General features: G+C 50.7%; 1 protein-coding gene across 3 annotated transcripts in view; it reads left to right on the top strand.

Moving 5' to 3' along the window:
• Positions 1 to 5296: 5296 nt before the first annotated feature.
• CELF4 (CUGBP Elav-like family member 4) overlaps positions 5297 to 22943 on the top strand; it is a 292693-nt gene continuing 275046 nt past the window's right edge. For all 3 annotated transcript variants that reach the window (XM_087869859.1, XM_087869858.1, XM_087869861.1), the window contains exon 1: positions 5297 to 5967. In XM_087869859.1, coding sequence (XP_087725985.1) covers positions 5682 to 5967 — 286 coding nt within the window. In that variant the 5' untranslated portion in view covers positions 5297 to 5681. The remainder of the gene's footprint in view (positions 5968 to 22943) is intronic.

Consider the following 22943-nt stretch of genomic DNA (forward strand, 5'->3'; position numbering starts at 1 on the left):
CTTCAATTGTCTTCTCTTGCTGGTAGGAGGCTGCTAATGTTGAGTGAGAGAAGGTAGGGACTGTTTTCCTCTTCCTTCCCACCTCAATTAGTGCTCCTTATATCACTAAGCCTTTCCAAATTATTCAAGGACACAGAAGTCCTAAACTTCTGGAGAAGACCAGAAACAGACTTCTGAGGCTGCTTTTGAAGCCACGTCTTGCCCACATAGGAGGCCCCTCTAGAAGCTTCTACCTTTTCACCATCACTAGAGACCCATTATTGCACACACCAGACCTGGCAACTCCACCCATTCCTCAACCTCCCTCCTCCCTCCCTAAGCTGACCCTGAGTTCCTGCAGGGCCAGATCAGGGTTCTTCTCCACCAGAGAGTCTTCCCAGGGTGCCACTGCCTACACAAGCTCCCGCTTCTCCAGGATCCCACGGCGCACATCACCAGCACCTTTCACTCTGCCCCTCAGTGGGCTCATGCCCTGTGTGTTTGCTCCTCTTGGAGTCAACCTCTTTGTCCATACCAGGCAGGAGCTCCCTACAGAGGGAAAGTGAGTCTCCCTGTCTCCAGCCTCCCCTCACTGCCCTCTGCAGGTCTGGGCAGAGCGATCACTCCACAAAGTCACTTCATTGGTGGTCTGGTCTCTGTTTGGGGAGCCTCAGGCAGACAGACCACAGCAGCTCGGTTTTCAGCTTGTTCTCAACATAGTCTTCGAGAACCAGCTGTTTCTTGCCCTCCTAGCCCTCAGGCCATCACCCAGCTCTCCCACCACCTACCACCTTCTGCCCCTACCTTCACAAGGGCCCTTCCTTCCTCAAGGCTGCTGCCCCCATCACAGATTATCCCACACAACTCTTGTTCTCTGTTTTTTGCATGTGAAACTCCTCAGGCCTGGAAGACTAACCATCTGTTGCCATTTGCTGTTCTGGGGCTTTTCTTTTGGAATGACTTTGGTCTCTCTAACTAGACAGTGGGTTCTGCCCGGGCCTGCCCTTTCTCTGCTGCTTCCAGTGGGAGCCTGGAAGGCTGCAAGTGATGGCTGAATGCAAGAATGACTGCGTGGTGATGCCTCCGAGCCCAGCTGTGGGAACTTGGGAGGCTACACTGCTGTGTGTGTTCTCATCCTGGGCTCTGAACTCCTGGGAGAGTGTCTGCCTGGGGCCCTGCAGCTCCCCATCATTAGGGCCCCGATGAATGAATACAGCATCGCCCCCCACCCCAAAGTCAGATCAACCATAAGTCTAGAAACTCCATCCTGAGCACCTACTGTGCGCTCCTGCCTGCCGAGATTGCCTGCAGAGGAGGAGGAGGAGGGGCTAGATTACAGCTTCCTGCCCTCCACCGGTTCACAATCTAGATGGAGAGAGAAGATGCAGAGGCAGGACAGCCAAAGCCGGCCTCGGGGCATGGGGCCGTGGCCAGGGCTGCAGAATGGGTTTGGTGGGTGCCAGAGGGGAGGAGAGTGATGGTGGCTCCAGGGAAGGGAAGCTGAACACAAAGAGGGCTTTCTCCTCCCTGGGGAGGGGAGCAGAGGGAAGTGAGGAGCAGGAGACGATGGTAAGGCCTGCAAAACTACACCATCTGAGCCAAGATCCCCACCACACAGGGCTTCCTGACAACCCCACAGATGAATCAGCAACAAAAATGTAAACCCTAAACACGGAGAGAAAATGAGAAGTGATTGTTCCCAGCTCCCACTTCCATTTGCCAGCCTTCCCCCTTTCAGTGGATAGAATCATTGTGGCCATGAAGTGGCACTTGAAGAAAAAGTTTTAAATCTGTTTAAATGTCACAGTGAGTAATACTTTGCCCCCATCTTTCCCTAGTTACATTTCTCTTTGATGATCTAAGGTTAAAAAAAAAATAGCTCAAATCTTTCTAGAATATCAAGGGCAAGGATACCAACGAGGCAACCTAACCATGTTCCTTATTATTATCTCTAGGCTCCTGCTCCTTTATTACATTAGTTTGAGACACCTGTCTGTGTTATTTTATCCCCAATACTCTGCTGTGCCAAAGCAGTGGGAGCCTAAGAGATCCAAGCTCTGCGCCTTTAAGAGATCAATGCCTTGGCAGAAGCTGCTTCTGCTGCTGTTTACACAGGGTAGCTCAGTTATATGGGGCCTGGTGTCCTGGTTGCTTCGGCCCCAGCAAAGTGGGGACTGGTGAGGCATTTCACCACACACAGGCTAGAGAGCTGAGCCCTGAGGCATGTGTTACCCCCATAAGGGAAGACAGTCCAAATCCAAAATAAGCCATCCTCAGGTGGGAGGGAGGGGAGGGTGAGGTACCTTCCCTAGGGAAGAAGGAGCTCTCCACAGCTTTGGGTCCACTGGAGAGACACAGGGAGAGGGCTGTGGTGCAGGGGACAGAGGTGCAGTCGGAGGGAGGAGGGAGCTGATGCTGCACCTTATGGCTGGTGTCCGGCATTTGTTCTCGAAGGCATCAGAAAGAACCAGATGCCCCCTTCCATTAACAACTCCACTCTCCCACTCACTCCTGCCCAGGGACTGCTTTTATTTATGTATTGGCTATTATTATTAATAATAATATGAATAATGAAACACCTGTGAATAATTTACTTGGACCTGGGCGGGGCTAGGGTGGTGGCAGGAAGAAGTGGTAGATAAACCACAGCTGCCCTCCCCTGTGCAGGCCCCTCCTTTCCCAGTCCCTGACCCCAGCTCACTCCCTTCTCTGCCCCCAGACCTAGCTTGGCTTTAAGGACGTGGGGGGCAGGGGGAGAAAGAGAGACCTCAAGTAGGCATTACTCTCCTACACTCCCCTGTTATGGCAGAAAATAGATCCCACTCCATTGTGAGATCCTGGGAGGTAAGCTCCAGCACCACAAGATGATGTTAGAGGAGATATTTTGGACAAAGATATTGGCCTCTGCTGATGTGTCCTGAGGGAAAGGAGAGGAGGAGGTCTCAGCCTAGTGGGTACACACACTCACACACACAGGCAGAGTGTGGATACAAACGGGGTCTATGTACACATCCACACAAGTGCCCCCAGTCCTGATCAGACATATACACGCACCTCCAAGCCACCAGCTCAAACCCTCGGTGTGCCTACCAGGGCCATGCCACCCCATGACAGCACTTCACAGGCACACCAAGCACACCGCTACCCTGCAGAGAGGCTCTATGTGTGAGTTTCTGTTCGAGTCCATCAACGTGTGCGATTCTTAGGCCATCATATAACACTGGATAATGTAAGCCCAGAACCGAGTTATGAATCAACTATACTTACACACGATTCCATCAAGAAAAGACAGGAGAATCTTAAAATGAAAGGATGAAGTTCCACAGTTCTCAGAATTGTACTTGCTGTTTAGTCACTCGCCCTGGATCCTCAGGGAGAGGTGTCCCAGGTGGGCTCGGGGCCTGGGGCTGCGAACCTCGAACCTCGGGGCCTCCTCGGGCCTCCTCCTGGCGCTGGAGAGCTCCTCGTTGTGGTTGTACCAAACGGGCTTGGTCTCGGTTTTCAGGCGGATGGGGTCTCATTTCTTTAAATAAAATTTTAAACATACTGTCTAATAACGTCATGTAATCCGAGGGCAAGAAAAGAGAGACCCAGAACACCCGAAGGGGCCGGTGGGTGTCCGGCCAGGGTCAGGCCAGCAGCTCTGCCCCCGCAACTCGCGGGGGAGCGGGCGCGTTATTTTAATTTGCCCGGCTTCTGAAGCCGTGGAGAAGAGGCTGCCCTGGAAAAGCAAATGTGGGAGAGGATGAGGGGCAGGTAAATATCATTAAAATGAAAATCTGCTCTCCCAACCCAAGTTCACCACCAGCATTCGCCCCCAGAGGCGGGGCTGCTTGGACCCGGCTCCCGCGCCGGCCACTCCCTCTCCCGCGCAGCGGAGGTTCTGGCCCCGGAGGGCCTGGTGGGGAACCCGGCAAAGTCGGGCTGGGCGGCCGGACCCTCGGCTCCAGCCCGCAGACGCGACTCCCAGCCTCGCACTTCTAGAGAGGGAGGCGCTGCCAACGAAACCCGCGGGGGCAGCGCACACCGTGCGAGTCTGGGTCCGGTCGCAGCCCGGATAGCGATTCGGGGGCTTTATTTCTTTGATGGTGGATTAAGAAAAAAAATTCAATTTGAACCAGTAAAGCAGACGAGGGCAAAATTAAGCCGGTCCCTCGCGCTGGCTCACCGACCCGGCACGACACCCAGAGCCTGCCTCCTTCCCCGGCGGGCGAGCGGGCCGAGGCGCCCGGCTCCTACCTTCCTCCCGCCAGCCGCCGGCCGGACCAGCCGCTGCGCTTCGGGGCGGGGGAGGCCGTCCGGGACGGAAACACCCATCTCCAACCTTCCAGGCGGGCTGGGACAAGGGTCGGACCCCGAATCTCTACCCCCCGTGCCCCTAGCCAGGCCCAACTGCTCCCCAGTCCCGACCTCCCAGGTGGCTCGGGTGGCGGTAGATGCCGTGCGGTAAGGCGAAGATTTGGGGCTGCTCTGGCAGGTTGGGAATTCGAGGAGGAAAAAAGCAGAGAGACACGGAGAGAAAGAGAGCGCGCGCGAGAGAGCTCTTGTCTATAGATTTATCCACATAATATATATTTATGTAGCTTTTTTTCTCTCGACACTGATCAATGCGCACTCGGATCGCTGGGCGGACTCCCTCCAAGCCGACTCGCTTTTTCTAGTCTAAGTAAATAAATAAAGGGAACCAGATGGGAGAAAAAAAGCGCCCATTCCACCTCCGCCGCCGCCTTCGCCGCCGCCCCGCCCGCCATCCCTGCCTTTGCTTCGCCCGCCTGGCGCCCTAATAGAGCGCAGCTCGGTGGATAATGCCCCCCCCCCCACATACCCACACGAAAATGAAAATCAATGTTTTAAAAATACAAAAAGTTGCACCTGCTGTTATTACAAAAAGAACCCCCAAAAGGCAAAGAGGAGGCCAGCAGCCCCGTTCCTAACGGGGACCCGCTCCCTGCGGCCGCCGGGCCCGGAATCTCAGCGCCTCCCGAAGAGCCATGCGCCTGGCGCTATTTATAGCCGGGGGCTGTCTCGGACTGTACCACCGCTGCTCGCCGGGGCCGCCGACGGGGGAGGCGCGGCGGGGCCGGCGCCGCCCCACGCCGTCCTGCTCCAGGCCGCCGCCCGCCGCCGCGCGGGAGCCCCCCCCCCGTCTCGCCCTCTCCGGGCCCCTTGCCCCCCTCCTCCGCGCGCGCTCACTCGCCGCCCCCACCCCTGGTCTGACTGGGAACTTGAACCGGTCCAGCCTGTTTAAACGGAAAGGACAGAGATCCTGTCTGTTCAATGTAAAAAAAAGAAAAAAAAGAAAAAAAAGAAAGAAAAGAAAGAAAGAAAAGAAAAGAAAGAAAGAGAAGAAAAGAAAGGAAGGAAAAGAAAAATTAAAAAAAAAAGGAAAGGAGAGGAAAAAAAAGAAAAAAATCAGATCAGGCCGAAAAAGAGAGAGAGAAAGAGAGAGGGAGAGAGAGAGGAGAGAGGGAGGGAGAGAGAGAGCGGGGAGAGGAGAGAGAGAGCGCGAGCGCGAGCGAGCGAGAGAAGAGAGGAGAAAGAGAGAGAGCAGAGAGCGAGAGGAGAGCGAGGTGTAGAGAAACCGAGGGGGAGAGAACCCGAGTGTGTGTATGCGTGTGCGTGTGTGAGCGCGAGCGAGCTTGCGAGGGAGAAGAGCGAGAGAGTGCGAGCGAGAAAGAATAAAAGGAAAGAAGATTTTCTCTATGTATATAAAGATGGCCACGTTAGCAAACGGACAGGCTGACAACGCGAGCCTCAGTACCAACGGGCTCGGCAGCAGCCCTGGCAGCGCCGGGCACATGAACGGATTAAGCCACAGCCCGGGGAACCCGTCGACCATTCCCATGAAGGACCACGATGCCATCAAGCTGTTCATTGGGCAGATCCCCCGCAACCTGGATGAGAAGGACCTCAAGCCCCTCTTCGAGGAGTTCGGCAAGATCTACGAGCTTACGGTTCTGAAGGACAGGTTCACAGGCATGCACAAAGGTGAGTGCACCTTTCCCTCCCAACTTTGCCGGGGAAAAGGAGCGGGCGGGCCGGCCGGCCGGCGACGGACGAGCGGGAGACGGCGCGAGAGGGAGCCTCGGGCGGACGCCGAGGAGGGAGGCGCTCGGGCAGCAGAGACCAGGACTGGGGTGCGTGGGGAGCTGTTCGCTGGGGCAAGGCTGGCTTTTGGGCGAGGAGCTGATAGAAGCGGTGCGGTGGGGAGAGCAGCGGAAGCAGAATATGGAGAGAAAGAGAGAGAGGATCGAGGGGAAACGGGGCTTGGATTTTTGGGTGCAGCGACTTGAAAGATTGGGACGGGAACAGCTGCACCGGCCAAGCCCGGGACGCTGAGCAGACTGGCGGGCGCTCAGCGGGCCGGGGACCTAGGGTGCTGTCCATCGCCGTGGTGCTGAAAATATTAAGAGGAGATGGTCACCTCCTTCTCCGCTCCGGGCCAGAGTAGCAGGAGCGCAGCCGTCTAAAAAGAAGAGAGGTGACAAATTCAGAGAGATATTTTTATTTTGCTATCAATTTAACAGTAAACTCTCCCTGTCGAGCTATGTGCCTCAATAATCCGGTTGTGGTGTGAGTGGTGGGGGAGGGGGTGTTTGATGTTTGAAGGAAGGAGGGACAAAACCTAAGGCAAGATTTAGCAAGGAACCAGCCATCCCCTGGGTGGAGTGGGGGGTCGGGGAAGCCTGAATGATCCCCTTCTCAGGAAAGCGGAGCTTTGGGGGAAAAAATCTGTGTGTGCAAGAAATGCATTTTGAAGGGTGTAGCCTAAATTATCCCAAACTCACCATGCAGAGAGGTTTATAGTACATTATTGCTCTCCTTCGAAGCAATCATTGCTAGTGAGTGCTTGGGGGAGGGGGAGACAGAATAATCAAAGAATTAAAAGCCAGCAACTTTTTAGGAAAGTGGTCATGAGAATTGTCTGCAGCCTGCCTGTTTTTTCCTTGTTTTATTATCTTTAAGGCAGATCTCCAAACGTGTTCAGTTGTAGAACGTGTGTGGGTGGCTGGTGGGTGACGAAATTAGCCCAGTGCTCCGCTCCCTAACAGTAATGTATAGGATGTGCAGTGGGGATTAATCTGGGCTGGAGCTGTGTGGGCAAGTTAAATGCTTTCTGAGAGAGATTGATCGTCAGGCAGGGAAGGAGCACCGGGCTAAGGAAGTTGTAAGGGATGTGTATGGACATTCCGTTTTTAATAAACAGTAGTGTGGAGAGCCACTGAAGATGCTGTGTTAGAGCTGGTGGTTTTAAAGATGAAAACACACACACACACACGCACACCCACCCACACACAGAGAGCAGCCTCATCCTTGGCCACAAATGGGCTATGAACAGAGCTGATCCTCCGGCACATTAGGTGCAGAGCGCAGAGCTGTCTGGCTCTCTAAGCAGCAGTGGTTTTCACTATCACAACCTCCCTCCCTCCTCCAGCCCTCCCTTCATCGGAATACTAAGCAGAGCTCCAAACTCTTCATAGTTGGAGTCCCAGAGAGCAGTTTTTATTGGCGTTAGCATCTTGCAGCTTGCCTGCTGAGGAGTAAATCTTAAAGTTAATGGCATGTTGAGTAGCACAGAAACACAGCAGAATGGAAATATACTGGGTTTGCTGGGGTGGGGTGAGGGTGGGGGCTGTTATGGAGAGACAAACCAACCTTTCTCCAATATGGAGAAAATGTCTGTCTGATCAGAAGAGAGACTGGAAAGGTGAAATGGGGAGGCAGTCTTTGAAATAACATTTGTTTCCTTTTCCCCCCTTCTTCTCAAGTCAACCGTATCTTTGTAGTTTTTCCTTTTCCAATCAAGCTCCCTAGAAGCTAATCAAGGTTTGTATCAAACCTGTGTCATTCTCATATGTCCCCAGATTTAAAAATAGTAATAATGAAAATTTAAAAAGCATAAATAGGGAAATCCTTTGCCCATCTTGGTGATCAGTTCTTGTGGTGATTTAAGCTTTTAAAGTTAAAAAAAAAATCAGAACCCCCCAGAGGCAAAAGACAGTTGTGGAGAGCTGAGCTTCTCAAGAGATCCGGGTCTGGAGCACTTTATTTACTTCTTTATTTCAAATGAAGATAAACTTTAACAATATTCCTTGGTTTCTTCTCACAATCCCTTGCTGAGATCATCACTATGTTTTTGATGTTATTTGGGCTCCCTTGTATTATAGCAAAGAAGTAGAATTATCATCATTTGCGTCTGGAAGCTAGAGAAGGTTATGTTATAGTTATTTAAAATGTATCATATATATAATACACATATCTGGCCAGGATTCCTAGAACAAGCAAAACTTCATTTTCTAAATAATTCTTCCTCTAAACTGGCTCAGTCAGTGGCAGGCAGGCCCGTTGGCTCCGGCATGCTGGGTGTCTCATTGTCGCAGCTCACCCTTCAGAGCCTGAGCACATAGATTTTTCCCTATGAAACTTCCTACCTCTCTATCCCCTGGATTTTTACAGGCAAGGTTGGGCCACAACGTCTCGAATAGTGCCTGGAAGCTCCAGGAGAGCTGAATAAATGAGACAGTCTCTAAGGTCTGGTTTATTCAGTCCTAGAAGAGTTTGAACTCCTCTTTCAGAAATACAGCCTGATTTGTTAGCTAATCCTGATAAAATAAGCCTCCGGCCACCTTAAAAAATTACTCGCTTGCCATTGGTGATTAATTACTGTTAAGTCAAAAAGCATGATGAGGCTTGGAGAATGAAGGTTGCATTTGACTTCTAGATTTTCCCCAACTCTAAATTGACAACATGAAGCTAGGGATAGAAACATGCCTTTGTTAAGCCTGGTTTCAGGGCATGTTTGTGGCTCTTTCTCTCCCCTTTTTGAATTTCTAACTTCTAATGAATCATACTGGGATAAAATTGAGAAACATGACAGGATACTGGCCTCCAGTGTGGATGGCATCTGCATGTTATTGGCAAGAAAAAAAAAAAAGAAGAAAGGGGGGGGAGAAAGAAAGAAAGAGAAGAGAAAAGAAGAGAAAAATGATTAAAAATTAAATTAAATGCATGAGATTTCAGGTGGATATGCATTTGTTGGCCACCTGCCATTTCAGGTAACTAAAGAAGGAAGGAGTTCTAAGGGTTAATGGAATACCTGCCATGCGTAGAGTGAACCTTAAAAGGCAATTACTCCAGTCAAATTGGGAGTCCGTGGAGGAGGGAGTGGGTGGGTGTTGTGGAGCAAACCCAGCCATAGCAGAGAAAGGCTGTTGGGCTGGGGAGGCAGCAAATAGCAGTTGTGGACTGGGGTAATTACTGTAAAGGTAAATTCACCCCTGGAGACCAGAAAGCACTTGGGCGGGGGTGGGGGAGATCTGGGTGCTAGGCAGAGAAAGAAAAGAAGAAAAAAAGCCCAGAATTATAATTCAAAGAAATAACACCCAAAGAAGAAAACCCAGTTTAATGCAAACTCCCAGGCTAACTCAGAGTCTTCTTTTCTCCCCCCATTAGAAGCACTTTGAGAAAGATTGTTTTTTCCAGGCTCCAAAGAGAAAGACATTGTACTATTGATTAGAGAGGAGAGAGGCAAACTCCCTGGGTAGCAGCAGAAGTGAGCTGAGGACCAATTTTGCCCCTTCCTATAGAATTTTTTCCCCTTGGGGAAAGGAAGAGGTCACCCACTAGTCTAATTCTTTCCTTCTCTCACTTTACATTTATTTCTCTTTTCTTTTTTTTATTTCCTGGAGAACAAACAGAAGCAGTGACTGAAAATACATACACACGCATACCCATGCCTGCTAACACACACACATACACAGTCGGTGGATCACACATGAACAAGCCAGCAATCCATTCATAACTTTGGTCTTGTCTAGCAGGATAGGAGGCAGCAAAGACTGAGTTACTGGGAGACATAAAGACTAGTGCTCTCTGGATAGCCATATTATAATGCATTATCTTTGAAGTCATTTAAGTCCAATTTAAGTGGTATTTAGTATAATATTTATGAATTAATGTAATCTAAACATAGGGCTGTCCCCAAAGGTTTAAACAGCCTTTACTACTGATGTGTGCTTGTTCCCGGAGCCTGCGATGCATTTTAATCTAAACAGCCAAGCCCATATCACAGTCCCTCTTGTTAACCAGTCAGAACAGATCTGTGCCTGGGTAACCACTCTGCATTGAGATTTTCCCCCACTGCATGGAGGAAAATAGAGTCTACTGGCAGCCCCAGAGTGCTCCCAACCCAGGATCCACAGCTGCAGGGACTTCAGCCCCTTATACTTCCACACTACATCCAGAGGGAAGGTGGGGACAGAGTAATTGAACCTTCTATGGGTTGAACTCCGGAGAGTGTATCATTTTAAAATATACTCATCACCAAATATACAACCTCTCATTTCAATGGTACCTGAGTAAGAAGTGCCCGAAGCCCCTTGGTTTGGGGTGCAGCTGGGAGAAAGGGAAATGCAAGTGTTATGGTTGTTTTGGTGATTCTTGACCATCTTCATAAAAGTGTGTCTCATATTTTCATTTAAGATGTAGCAATTCTCAGAACATCGAGTTTCCACCGCTTGACTTTAGCCGAGAGGGCTCCTTGTTTTGTTTTGTTTTTTTTCCCTTAGATAGGTGAATTAAAGCCAGTGAGGCTCTATCTGATTTGTGTTTTCAAATGAGTCTAAGAGACAGTGAAGCTGGAAATATCAGCATGGGTATCAGCTCAATTAAGGAACTTTCAAAAAAAAATTTACTTTGAAAAATAAAAATTCAGTCTGTCCAGGGAAAGACACTGGTAGAATGGCTGGGCACACACCTACAGTTTTTAAAAAGAAAGATTTACCTTGTGAGAAAGAGTTATGAAAAATGAGGTAAGAATAACATTTAAAAAAATACAAATTTCACTAAGGAAAATAAGCAATAGTGAACATTACAAAACTAATGTAAACCAAAGCCACAGCCCCCGTAGAAAACCTCCAAACCCCAGATGTTTGTAAGTATCCTATGTAGAAGCAAAGAAAAAAATTATTGGGAAATAATTGATTTATTGAAGAGACTGGTGGTTATTTGCTGCTTGTACAATATTCATTTATCTTTTAAAGAGACTCCCTCGGAATCAACACACAGATAAATTAATATGCACATGTGCCGTCTATGCACCCATGTGCAAGCATGACTAAGCGCATCCCACACATATGGGAACCAGGGCTGGCCTAGATTTCACTGCAATTCGACGGGGAGATGTTAACACTCTTTTCCCCCCTCAGCTTTAATGGGAATTCTAGATTGGGTTGAAAGAACCCCCTTGGCATACTTTCACTCTCTCCACCTGCTCCAGTTGGCTGGATGTTTGTGGCTTCTCAAACACAAAACAAAATAAAACAAAAAGAAAACCTTTTCTTAAGTAGAGTCACAGCTTGGAAAAAAAACAAAACAAGGGAACGCAATTATAAAAATGTATGCCGTAGATATGTGCCCCATAACACAGGCATATTATAAAGTTGTCAGAGTACTGGTTTCCAGCAGAACCAGCAAAGAGCTGGTTTCCAGGGGCACTTTTGATGCCCAGTGACCACACCACACTCCAGGGACCTGAGCGTGGCCATCACTCTCACTGTTATTAGTATGATCATCCACGTTATTATAATTCATAGACCAGGATGGAAGAGGGGCTTCTAAGTGATGCCTGAGAAGAAACCCAAGACACCACATCCTTCACTGAGAAAACAGCTGGTCTCGCTCACCTCAGATGGTTTTGGGGGAAACATTACAGAGCTCACACATCATCAGAAGGTGGTCTGTTTCCAAACTGACCCAGGAAAGATCTCTTCAAAGGGGATTTGGAGTGGGCAGGCCGTAGAAGAGAGGGAAATATAACCGAAAATGAAGCCCCAAATCACAGGCAGAGCAAAAGGGAAACTGAAAGTTGTAGGGCCCAAATGCCAGTCGGAAGCTGGGAGTGCTGGTTGACAGCAGCTGAAACGCAGTGTTTCTGAACTTGGAAGGGAAATCCCACGTGACATGCAGAGAGAAGCGCTAGAGAGTGTGAAAATCTGTGTGTGTCTGCGGGTCCTGGAGGGTTGGGGGAGGGGAGATGTTGCAGCCTGTGTGGGTGTTGGTGTGAGCATGTGTGTGTGAACTTCTGTTTGTATGTGTGTTTGTGTGTCCAGGAAAGAGATGATAAATGCAAATGGCACTGGAATGATGTCAGGGGTAGTTCCAGCTTGTGAGGCAGTATGCATGAGCAGGGAGATGGTTCATGGAAAAGGGGAGAATTTGACGAGGCTGACGCTGTCCTTGTGATTACGTCCGTGCTCCACCTCAGAACCCATAGCTTGGATTTGTCAATGATCTAAGTTCCAGTGTGCAGGTGTGCTCTTGTGTATCTGCCTGATATCTCCACCCAAAAGTCCAGGCTTAAAAAAGGGTTCCATCTCCCCCCACTCATCACCCTTCAGATGCTTTCCTGCTTCAACTCACCTATGGACTCATTTCAGAAATGACCTTCCATCTGGGAGCTGAGTGGCCAGCCACAGAACCCGGCTCTCTGCAGAGATAATTCCCTCCACCCACTGCATTTCCTACCCCACCCGTTGCCCCTTGGCATCCCAGCCCTCTTGTGGTGTTTAACACACACACACACAAACACACACACACACACACACACACACACACACACACACACACACACACGACTTGACCAAGTCAGTCAAGCTAGCCCCTCCAAGCAGAGTGCTGTGTTTTCCCTCAATGCAAGGAGGGGGTGGCAGGGACCAGAATGCCCTCCTTTTGGTCTCTTCACAACAGAAGCACATTCATCCCCTCTACCTTCGCCTTTTTAAATTCACAGATTCTTCAAGAATCACAAAAAGCATCTAATCTTAACCAAATAGCCTAGGGCAGGGGAACAGAACCCCCAACTTCGTTGTAACCCTTTTATCATCAGCCTTCATCTCCCCCCTTTTCCTTCTCCTCATTGCCATTAAGACACCCTCAGAAATCGCAAGGTGGGGCCTAAAAAGAAAGATCCATGTTCCACTTGACAACGTAGGTAGGGTGCAGTTAGAAATGCCAGGACAAAAAGACAATGATAAGGGTAGAAATGATGACAGAAGAATTTCCAGAGTTGTGCTTGCCCTGAGGGCTTCCTTGTCTCCACATCCGGTGGCCACTGGATGGGTGTAAAGCCTGAGCCTCAGCCTTGCCGGCAGGAACCAACTAGGAAGCCAGGTGGGCAGCCCCAGGGTCACTGTCCTCCTTTCCAAGTCCCTTTGGAAGTAGAAGGGGATGTTTTCAGGACCATATGCTCACAGGCCTTCTCCCCTTCTACTTGCTCCATATTTGGTTTCTCTTATCCTCCCTTGTATCTCCCCCCAGCGCGAGCTGACTGAGGCTCTCAAACAGAGCGATTCCCAGCAGCTCAGCTCAGGAACAAATCCTACGTGACCATCTGCAAGATGTAAATAAATGGGTGCCCTCATGGAGACAGACGTAGTTCTGGTTCTGTGAGGACAGAACAGCCAAAAATATTGATCAAAGCTCAGGAAAAAAAATTGATAATGAGCTGGCCTCCAACAACAGTTTAATTGACAGAGACTTCCGAAGGCCGGCTCTGGACAGCGCATACACTGACCACAATGTTACTTTATTGCAATACACTCTGCTTTAATTAATTATCACCTTTGTTAAAAGCGGCTCCAGATCAAAGGTTTCTAGATACTTAACAGATCTTACTAACAAAGCCCCCCGTGCATTAGGCTATCCCCCGGCTCTCCAGTGAGGCAAGTGAGTTTCTTTCCCATTTTCCTTCCCTCTTAGCTGTGAGCTTCTTCCTCTTTGTTAAAGATAAATGGTTCCTGCTGCACAGCCTCCCTGTCCTGGGACAGGGATTTCGAGGGGTGTTGTCTGCAGAGGGCAGTGGCTGCCATTCTGCAGCTATTTCTAAAATGACACAACTGAGACTAGATTCACCTTTGAGTCTTTCTGGCTGAAATGGGGAGTGTCAGTAGAGGAAAAAAGAATTCACAGAAATGCAAAAGGTATGTGTGTGTGTGTGTGCGTGTGCACGTGCACAAGCAACAGCGTGCACATCCACATAAATATTATGGGATCGATGCATTTCACATCCGCTGCTCACACCTCTTAACTTCTCCCTCCTGTCTCTTGGGCACCTGTGCTCCTGTCATATTTCACTCTGAGAAATGCTCGCAACTGAAGCGTGCATAGATGATGCTGTATCGAACCAAGCCATTGTTTGGATTCGGTTGTGGAGTCCGGGTGCCTGGTGAAGGATTATCCTTGCCTGGGGTAGGTGGTGCCTAAAGAATTCACTTCTCAGGACAGGACGGGAACCTCACTCTCCAGAGTCCCCAAAACCTACAAACTGACAGGTGACTTACTTGAAAGCAACCCTTGGAGTCGTTCTAGGCAAATTTGAATGCCATACGTGGCTGTTTGTTCATTATTCTAATTTAATGATGCAGTCACACCTAATTAATCCATGTCTGGTTTATTCATACACTATGTCTGAGGATCCAAAAGATTTCTCTAGCTAGCCGGCTTCCCTTTACAGGGGCAAGTAAGGGGCTCCCCTGACAAGTGATCATGTCTGGGTCTAAACAGGAAGAGATCCGTGTTGCCTGACTTGATAGAGGCACTGTCCCTGACACCACTGTCCCTGCAGGCAGGAGTAACAGCAACCACAGAGAGATGCCGCGGTGAGCTCTGTGTGCCCATCCTGACACACATGACCACACAAAGCGTGCATTCTACCACAGAACCCTTCTAATAGGTAATGGGCCACACCCCTGGCGTGCGATAAATAACCAAGTGTGTGAAGCAGTCCTCTGATCAGGAGTTTCAGACGTAGAAGGTGGAGAAGCCGAGCTGAGTCAAATTCCTCTCTCTGCCCTTAAGAAAGTGGAGCCCCATCCGTTGTTGCCATTGCACAGATAAAGAGACTGAGGCTGGAAGCATCATGCCCCCAAAGTCAAGCCTGCAGCATGGCCTTCAGCACACCTCCCTGTGGCTGGCTGTGGCCAGCCTGCTGCCAGCGAGCGTTGCCTCTTGCCTGGCAGGTACATTGAGAGAACGAGGCATCAACCTAATAATATCCTTATAAAGCCAAGCCTCCTGCACAAGTCCTAGGAGACAAGAGGCATCCAAAGATCAAACACTACATCACAGTGTATTTGTAGGAACTCTCTGATTCTGCTACCTCCTTATAATGCTCTAATTGACTATTTGATCAGCTCTAAAAGGGCCAGTATTCAAGACAGACTCACACACACACGTGCATATGCACATCCACGTGCACGCTCACATATACATGTGCACGCACACATACATACGCTCCCCACATGAGCTCCTGCATGCAGACTTTGTCTTGCACGCACTGCCGTACCCACAGCAACTCATCTAACAAGGGTAGATTCTCACAGGAGATGCTTGAAGGTGAGTGAAAAGCACACACCTAAGATTGTTCATGCCCTTCCAGTAATGGGCTTATCAATAGCTCTTAAAGAAATGTGACAGCCAGCCCAGAGTGATTCAGTTGTGCGGACAAAGGTCAGCGTATAGATATCCATTATTAATAATATCAATATCTTGGTTGACCAATATAACCAGAAACTGTATCATGTCGCTGCTGATGGGTGAGGCTGGGAGGGCTCCACGGCAGCAGCAGGAAATTATACCCATGTAAAATTAATCATATTGACTGCTTCTAAGAATATACGGAGAGGCGAAGATGTTGGTAGTGTTTGCCATGGTGGAAGAGGGGGACCTTATTCCCAGAGGTTTCATGGTCTTGAACTCCTGGAAGGAGCCCAGGGGGAATGGAGGCGTCCCTGGGTGACCGATGAGAACACTCTCCCTCATCCGGCCTCTGCTTTCCAGAAGGGTGAGACAGAGGAGAGGTGTTCTCTGGACAGGAAAAGAAAGAAATAGGATCCCCTAACCATTATCCACCCAACATATCCATATCTTCCTGTCAAATCAATACTTGGCTTGGCTTTGTCTCACCGGATGAGGCACAGAGAGCATCCTTGCACCACTGTGTGAAGAGGCCCATCTCCAAAGGGCTGTCATGAGGTAATATTCCCAGTTATGTGGTGGGATACTGGCCCCGGGAGATGCCCGTGTGTACTCCTCAACTTAGAGGTCCCAGAAAGAAAGGCACCCAATCAAATCACTCACCATGACTGGGTTCTTGGGACCAGAGCCAAGGGCTTAGAGTCTGGTGGAGTCAGGAATATTCTGGACTTTGGAAAGCCATTGCTCGCTGAGGCTCACCTCCTGTCACAGTGAGTAGGATTGTATCCTGGCCTTGGAATTCCCTTCTGGCATGCCCCTGACCCCTCACTCCCTTGCCTGCCAGAGTTGCAACTCAGGATGTTTCTGACTGTCCTTGGCAGCCCTGGGCAGTATCTGGAAGGGAGGGAAGGAAAGGAGAGGATCCCAGTGGCTTGGGGCTCCTCAGTGAGGAAGAAAGGAAACAGGGCTGGCAGGGAAAGCCCACTAGCCTTTGGATCATTCCTCCTCTCTGCGGAGGCAGCCGGAAGGGAGCCTGCCTTAGAGGCCAGGTCCCATAGCTGGTGACGCACTATTGGAGATGGACCTTGAAAGTGCAAGGGAGAGAGCTGCGACTGTAAAGGAGGGTGACAAGTGGTGCCTGTGGCTGGAATGGGAGATGGAACTTCTGAGGGCTGGATGCGCCCCTTGCCATAGGGAACATTTGGGCCTCAGCCAACAGGCCGCATCTACCTTCCTCTGACCTGCCTCCCCTCCCCTAGCTCCAGACACACTCAGAGTTCTGCCCACGTGCTTACACCCAGCCCTCCGACCAAGCGCCTTGGCCAGACTCTCTGCTCCCTCCCCAGTGCTAGTGGCCCAGCCTTCCTAGCAGAGGCTCAGCCCCCAGACCACCCAGAACAGCTCCTGGACTTGCTCCCAAACCAGCAGGACTAGGCACAGCCACAGAGGGCCTGTGGAGAGGATAGGTCCCGGCGCCAAGGTCGTTCTCGTCCACAGTGCCGCATCCCCCTCCTGGACCCAAGACCTGGATCTAAGAAACTCTAGGAGAACAGCCAAGAGCCCAGAAGCCAGGCCCCTCCTCTCGACCCTTCCCCTACCTACTGTGCATGCGGAAATGCTCCCCTCTCCACCAGCGGTCGCCTGCCATCTGACGGTGAGAGGGGGAACTTCCTGCTCTCAAGCGCGGGGCCCCTGACAAGGAAGGCTGTCCTGTCGCAGTCAGGCTGCCCTGGAGGAGCTGCAGAGCAGACCTCTCCCTTGCCCCTGTCCTTCCTTCCACCTCCCGGGATGGGGGGGCACTCCTCTTATGCATGGGAGCCCCCTGCTCGAAGGGGAGGCACAGGACCCTGGGCCAGACCCCTCACTGGGCCCCAGCGGGGGGAGCCGCAAAACAGAGCCACACAAAAAAAGAAAGGAGAATCCAAAAATCCAGAAAGTATTGTAGTTTCAATGGGTATGTGAGTTTTGTTGCATTTCCAAAATGAATAATTAGTTACAGTTTAACATGGGTTTTATTCTTAATTCCGTATGTTGGGCACCAGAATCTTTTCCATGCTTAGGACCTGTAACGAGTCTAAATTGAAATTGCTATATCCCTCAACTTTTGCAAAAGCCCCCCACAGGACACACACACACACACACACACACACACACACACACACAAGCGTGCACACTCAACCCTGTGCCTTATGAAACAGATTCGGGCGGAGGAGCGATCACGTAGGGGTTAAGGGCCCACGGGCCACCCAGGTCCAACAGAGGCAGGGACGCCAGTCACGTCGGTCGTGAAAGTGAGGGAGAACAGCACAGAGGTACTGACTTATGTCCGTGCTTCATTTTTGTCCCCATGTTTAAAAGTTTTTTTGTTGAAAGATAAGACCTTCTTTATGCTCATCGTAATTATTTCAGTAAGTAAACTGTTAGGTTTATTTTATTTTTTAAAGATTTATTTATTTATTTTAGAGGGGGGAGGGGCAGAGGGAGAGAATCTTAGGCAGACTCCCTGTCAAGCGCAGAGCCCGAGGCAGGGCTCGATCTCAGGACCCATGAGATCATGACCTGAGCCAAAATCACGTGTTGGACGCTTAACCGACCGAGCCACCCGGCACCCCTAAACTGTTTATTTTAGAGTCAGTTTTATTTTAGAGTCAATTCTGTTGCCATTGTGTTGAGCAAGTTTGAAAATCCACTGGAATGAGGAGGAAAGGGTGAGGCCCGGGACAGGGCAGCTGAGTGTGTCCCTAGAGAGAGGAGGGTAGCACGAATTACAAGGCAGTGTCTCCATGCAGGGAGAGCATGCCCTTAGGCTTCAATGCATGGCCGCTTGGCAGATGTGGTTGCAATGACAGCAGAGAGGGGAGGGGAGCGTGCAGGAGCAGGGCCCCAGGCCACACCCAACGAGCTGGAGCCAGGGGGCAGCCAGACTCCTGCTCCCTTTGGTCTGAAACCCCTGTCTGCCCCTCACACTGTCCCTAAGGCCCTAGTTTATTTCTCCCTAGTTTCTCAAGTTCCTCTGCAAAGCATTCATTAACTCTGAATGTTCTGAACTGTCTCAGCTGAGCCGATGCTTAAAAGTGTGTCCCCCAGTAGTAGCCACATAGCAGGGAGGACAGGGTCCCCGAGGCCAGCGGAGGCAAGAGGAGGAGCCTGCTGGGCCAAGAGCAGGGGCATCATTGACCCAACTGCAGTGGGCCTTTGCAACACCCCCAAATAGCCCTCCATGAGGCAGAGGCAGGCTTCTGTAAAGTAGAGCACATGTAAGGCATTCCAGTCTGGTGGGGGAGACATGCCACACCCCCACTGGGAAGCCCTGGGTCCCATACTGCAGATGCAGGCCTCCCTCAAGGAGACACAGATTCACCTGCAACTCAGGGGCTCTGGAAGTCGAGCCCTCTTCTTGAAGGGTGGGAACCCACCCTCACCACCACCAAATAACTGGATGGGGCAGAGAGCAGCAAACCCACAAATATAAAAGTACCTAGTGCCTAGGCCCTGTATGGGGAAAGAAGTAATCAGATAGGAGTACAGCCTTCCTGCCCAGGGGAGCTTGGCCCTGAGCACCCACGTAGTGAGGGGTGGCAGAAGCCAAGGCTGGCGCACAGGAACGACACAGAGCAGGGAGGCTGAATTGCTGACGGGCCCCATCGCTTTGTTTCGTCTCGTCATTACATTTTGGTTCTGCCCCACTGCAGTGAAGTCTCCTTCTCAGGCTAGTGGACAAAAGACTTTCTCACTTGGAATAAATCGGTACCCAGTACGAGTCTGGCTGAGGGAGGAGTGGTGGGGGTCAGGACTAGATGAAGAGGCTACAGTTCTGTCCCAGGAAGTTAGCGACACACACAGGACCTGCAAGGGCTGGCCTCACTTGCTGTGGGGCTGCAGTGCCCTTCAGCTGCCCCAGCTGCAGCCCACTTGGGCCAAGAACTTAACTCGTGGAATAGTTAAACCTGTGGCCAGTTTCCCCGCCACCAAGGCAGGCATCCAGATTATCCCCATAGGCTCACTCAGCTGAATGTCCCAGGATAAACTATGAGATTCTGGAGGTTAAAATCTTCCCATGCCCTCCACCCTTCCCCTGTGCCCACGGCTGGGGGCAGCCAGGCAGTGGGGATGAAGCCAAGGAACAGTGTTTCCTGGGATGACAATGGTGTTGCAGTTAGAGGCATCTTGGGACATCCCAGGAAGAACTGCTCCCTGTGTGGGCAAGGATGCGAGGGTTCCTGGGCAGCCCATTTACTGCAGGGGAACAATTAGGTTGCCTCTCCATCACTGGGAGAGGAAGCCAGCCCAGAGGAGCAGGAATAATGAGGTGACCTTTGGGGCCCCAAACAGTCTTGTAGCCGACTTTCTAGGGGAGGCAAACTCTCCTCTTTAGGCCTTCCACAGAGCTTGACCCCTGGCATCTTCCTGACCCCAGGGGGGTCTCAGAGGGTGGGCAGAACTGGACTCTGTCACGGAGCTGGAGTAGCTGGACAACTCCGCTTCTGGCAGGGTGTGGGAGGCTCCTTCCAGAGACCCCCAGGGACCCCCAGGCCACGTACCCCAAGCCCCAACGCTCCCAGGCCTCCCCACCTTCCTGGGACAATGGCCCCCATCCCCGAGTGACCTCCTTTTCCTATCCTCTCAAAGTCCTGCCCCCTGCTGATCTGACAAATCAAACTGGGCAGATGTGTCCCTGGCGGCTAATGGACATTAATGTGTTACCATCTCTGGTGACACGTGCCTCGTACAGGGATCTTTTAGAGCCTGGGCTGTAACCATAAGAAACATCTCCAATGGGGGGATCTGGGCCTAGGCCAGGCTAGAGGGAGTCACTGTGAGGCTGGGAGGCCCCTGGCTACTCGGGTCTGCCTGGCCTAAAGCTGCATCGCCAGGGACGCAGGATTCCTCCTCCCATGCCGCAGTGCCAGGGGGACCCAGGCAGCTGAAGGGCTCATCACCCTGCTATCCCCCGGCAGGAGGCTGCCTTGCCAAAGGTCTAATCAAATATTAAACATGGTCGGTAAACTTAAACCAGCGTCATGTCTGAGTGCGAGGCTCTCCCCGACAGCGGCCCAGCTTGGGGACGTTTCTAGCCAGTTTTGCCTGGGTGCTGGGGTGAAGGCATCTTCATTCAGGCCCCACTGGAGGCAGGAAAAAGGGAGACAGACGGGGACCATGGCAGGGAGTGAGGCTCCTGGCTTTCCTCCTCCCTTCTGTTATTCATTTCCTCTGATTTTTATCTAATCTCTCCTGATTGTTCTGGTGAAACTTAATAGACAAAGTGAATTTTTATTACATCATCAATATAATCTCCAGCTAATCAGCAGACACAGGGCCACCGCAAGCCCTATAGCTCCTCACCTGGCTTCATAAATAGTGGGAACAATCACCGCCAAGCGAGACTCTCCCACCTCCTCCCGAGAGGGCCCTCTCCCTGCTTCTCCCTTTCCCCAGACCTATTCCTGGAGTTTCTGCCTTGCCAGGGACCCCCCTGCCCAGTGGGCCCCATTGCTGGTCCATGGAGATTTCTTCCTCCTTCCTATTTTTCATTTTCTTCCTCCCAGCTCCAGCGGTTAAAATCACAAATCTGGGGCTGGTGTTTCGAATGCCAAAATAGCCTAATGTCAACTGATTTTGATCCTACTTGCCTCTGTGCTAGCAATATGACATGTCGTAAGATATTATGTAATCCTATGGCTCACAGGACATACTATAAAACACATTATATGCCAAATTAAGTCGTATGTTGCACGTTACGTATGTAACCTAGGCACTAAGGTGTTTTGGGCATTTAAAGTCAAACCATGCATATTACGTACTGTATCATAGATGCTAAATTATATATTTCATTTATATTACTCTATGCCTTCCATTTATATAGTATTTTAATCTGTAAAGTGCTTTCTTTTATATTACCACTTTTTATCCCTATTGCCACCAGGTATAGTTGATACCTTTTTTATAAAGAAAAATGGAAAAGCGATCATGAAGGAAAATTACAATCTGGTCAAATCCTGCCAGGATACAGCAGAGCAACTTAGGCTCAGACCCGGTGCTGGCAAGCCCAGGAAGGGGGCAGAGGCCAACCAGAGGGGACAGAGTCCTGGCTGCAGAGCAGCTAGGCAGGTTCCCGAGGCTTGGCCTCCTGGGCAGCCCCTGGCCAAAAGGCAAGCCTAATTTAAGAGATGATTTGTTTGGGGCTCTTTCCCCACAAACCTGCCCAAAGTTAAACGTGAAATGGAGTGTACCCCCTTCTGAGACATCGCCTTGAGAGGCTGGGCCCGCTCAGTAGCATGAGACCATCTTCTCCCATAATCTCCTGGGAGCCAGGCCACACTGCTCTACGGTGGTCTTGATTTCAGAAACCAGCAAACATCACTTAGAGTCAAATCTCTCATAAGTAAGGTGGGTGATGAGGCTAAGGAATCTGGCTTTGGGTGTCCACTCCATCAACTTTTGGGGGGAAGAGAAATCTGCTTCGTGCAGGCAGATCAGAGCTGGCCCTGGGAATGACCAGCCACCCTTAACGAAGTCAGACCTGCGATGTCTGTGCAAAGGGCTGACTCCATGGATCTCTTCAGAGAATGGTCTGCGTGCACCTGGGGGTCATAGGCAGGCTCCTCTGATTTGAACTATCATCGCCTGATAGTTCAAGAGAGGCTTCCATCCTTGCAGGGGCCCCTGGAAGCAGGCAGTGTTTGGTGCTGTGGACGCCGCCGGCTGCAGAGGTGGCTGGCGCCCCACGGATGCCCTGCCTCCAGGAGCTGGACACCCGCGTCTCTGCCCCGCTCTGCTGCCTCGCTCAGAGGCTCAGCATCCTCCTCTGCGGTGGCCCCTGCTCATCCCACCTTTTAGGGTCATTGTGTGGATGGAATGAGTGGGGATGAGGGAAAATGTGATGAAAAAGTTAAAACCTTTGGGGTCATCGTCATGTGTTAAGTGCCAGCACCCCCATCAGACCACAGGAAGCTCTGACAGTCTTGCTGTCTTGGAAATAGGACGGCAGGATGACATCAGGGCTCAAGGACGGACGCAAGGGAGCCCTGACCAAGCGCCCGCTCCATGACACATACACGGGGCTCTCGCTCATTCTATCTCATCCAATCCTCGTGACAAAACTACGACAGAGATGTCAGTGTGCCCCTTTGAACGCCTAGGGAACGGAAGCTCTGAGGGCAGTAACTTGACCCAGGTTCCGTGCTAGGGAAACATGGAGGCAGAATTTGCTCCCGCATTAGTCAGTGTTTCTGAGCCCACCTCATTTCCATGATTGCAGCTCCCTTTACAGATGTAAATAAAGACCATCCCCTGCGTTGGTCGCCTTCCTTTTACAGACGGGAAACTGAAGCCTGGTGACATTACAGGCTAGTGTTTTCTTAAAGCTTCCACACTGTCTTCTATGGCTCCGAGCACAAAGACACACTTGTGCACACATGTAGACATGTCAGAGATAACTGACACACCCTCATACAGAGACACATCTACACACACATATAGACACACTCACA

This window comes from Ursus americanus, chromosome 19 (assembly GCF_024610735.1).
Source record: "Ursus americanus isolate L20-20 chromosome 19, mUrsAme1.1.p, whole genome shotgun sequence".
NCBI lineage: Eukaryota > Metazoa > Chordata > Mammalia > Carnivora > Ursidae > Ursus > Ursus americanus.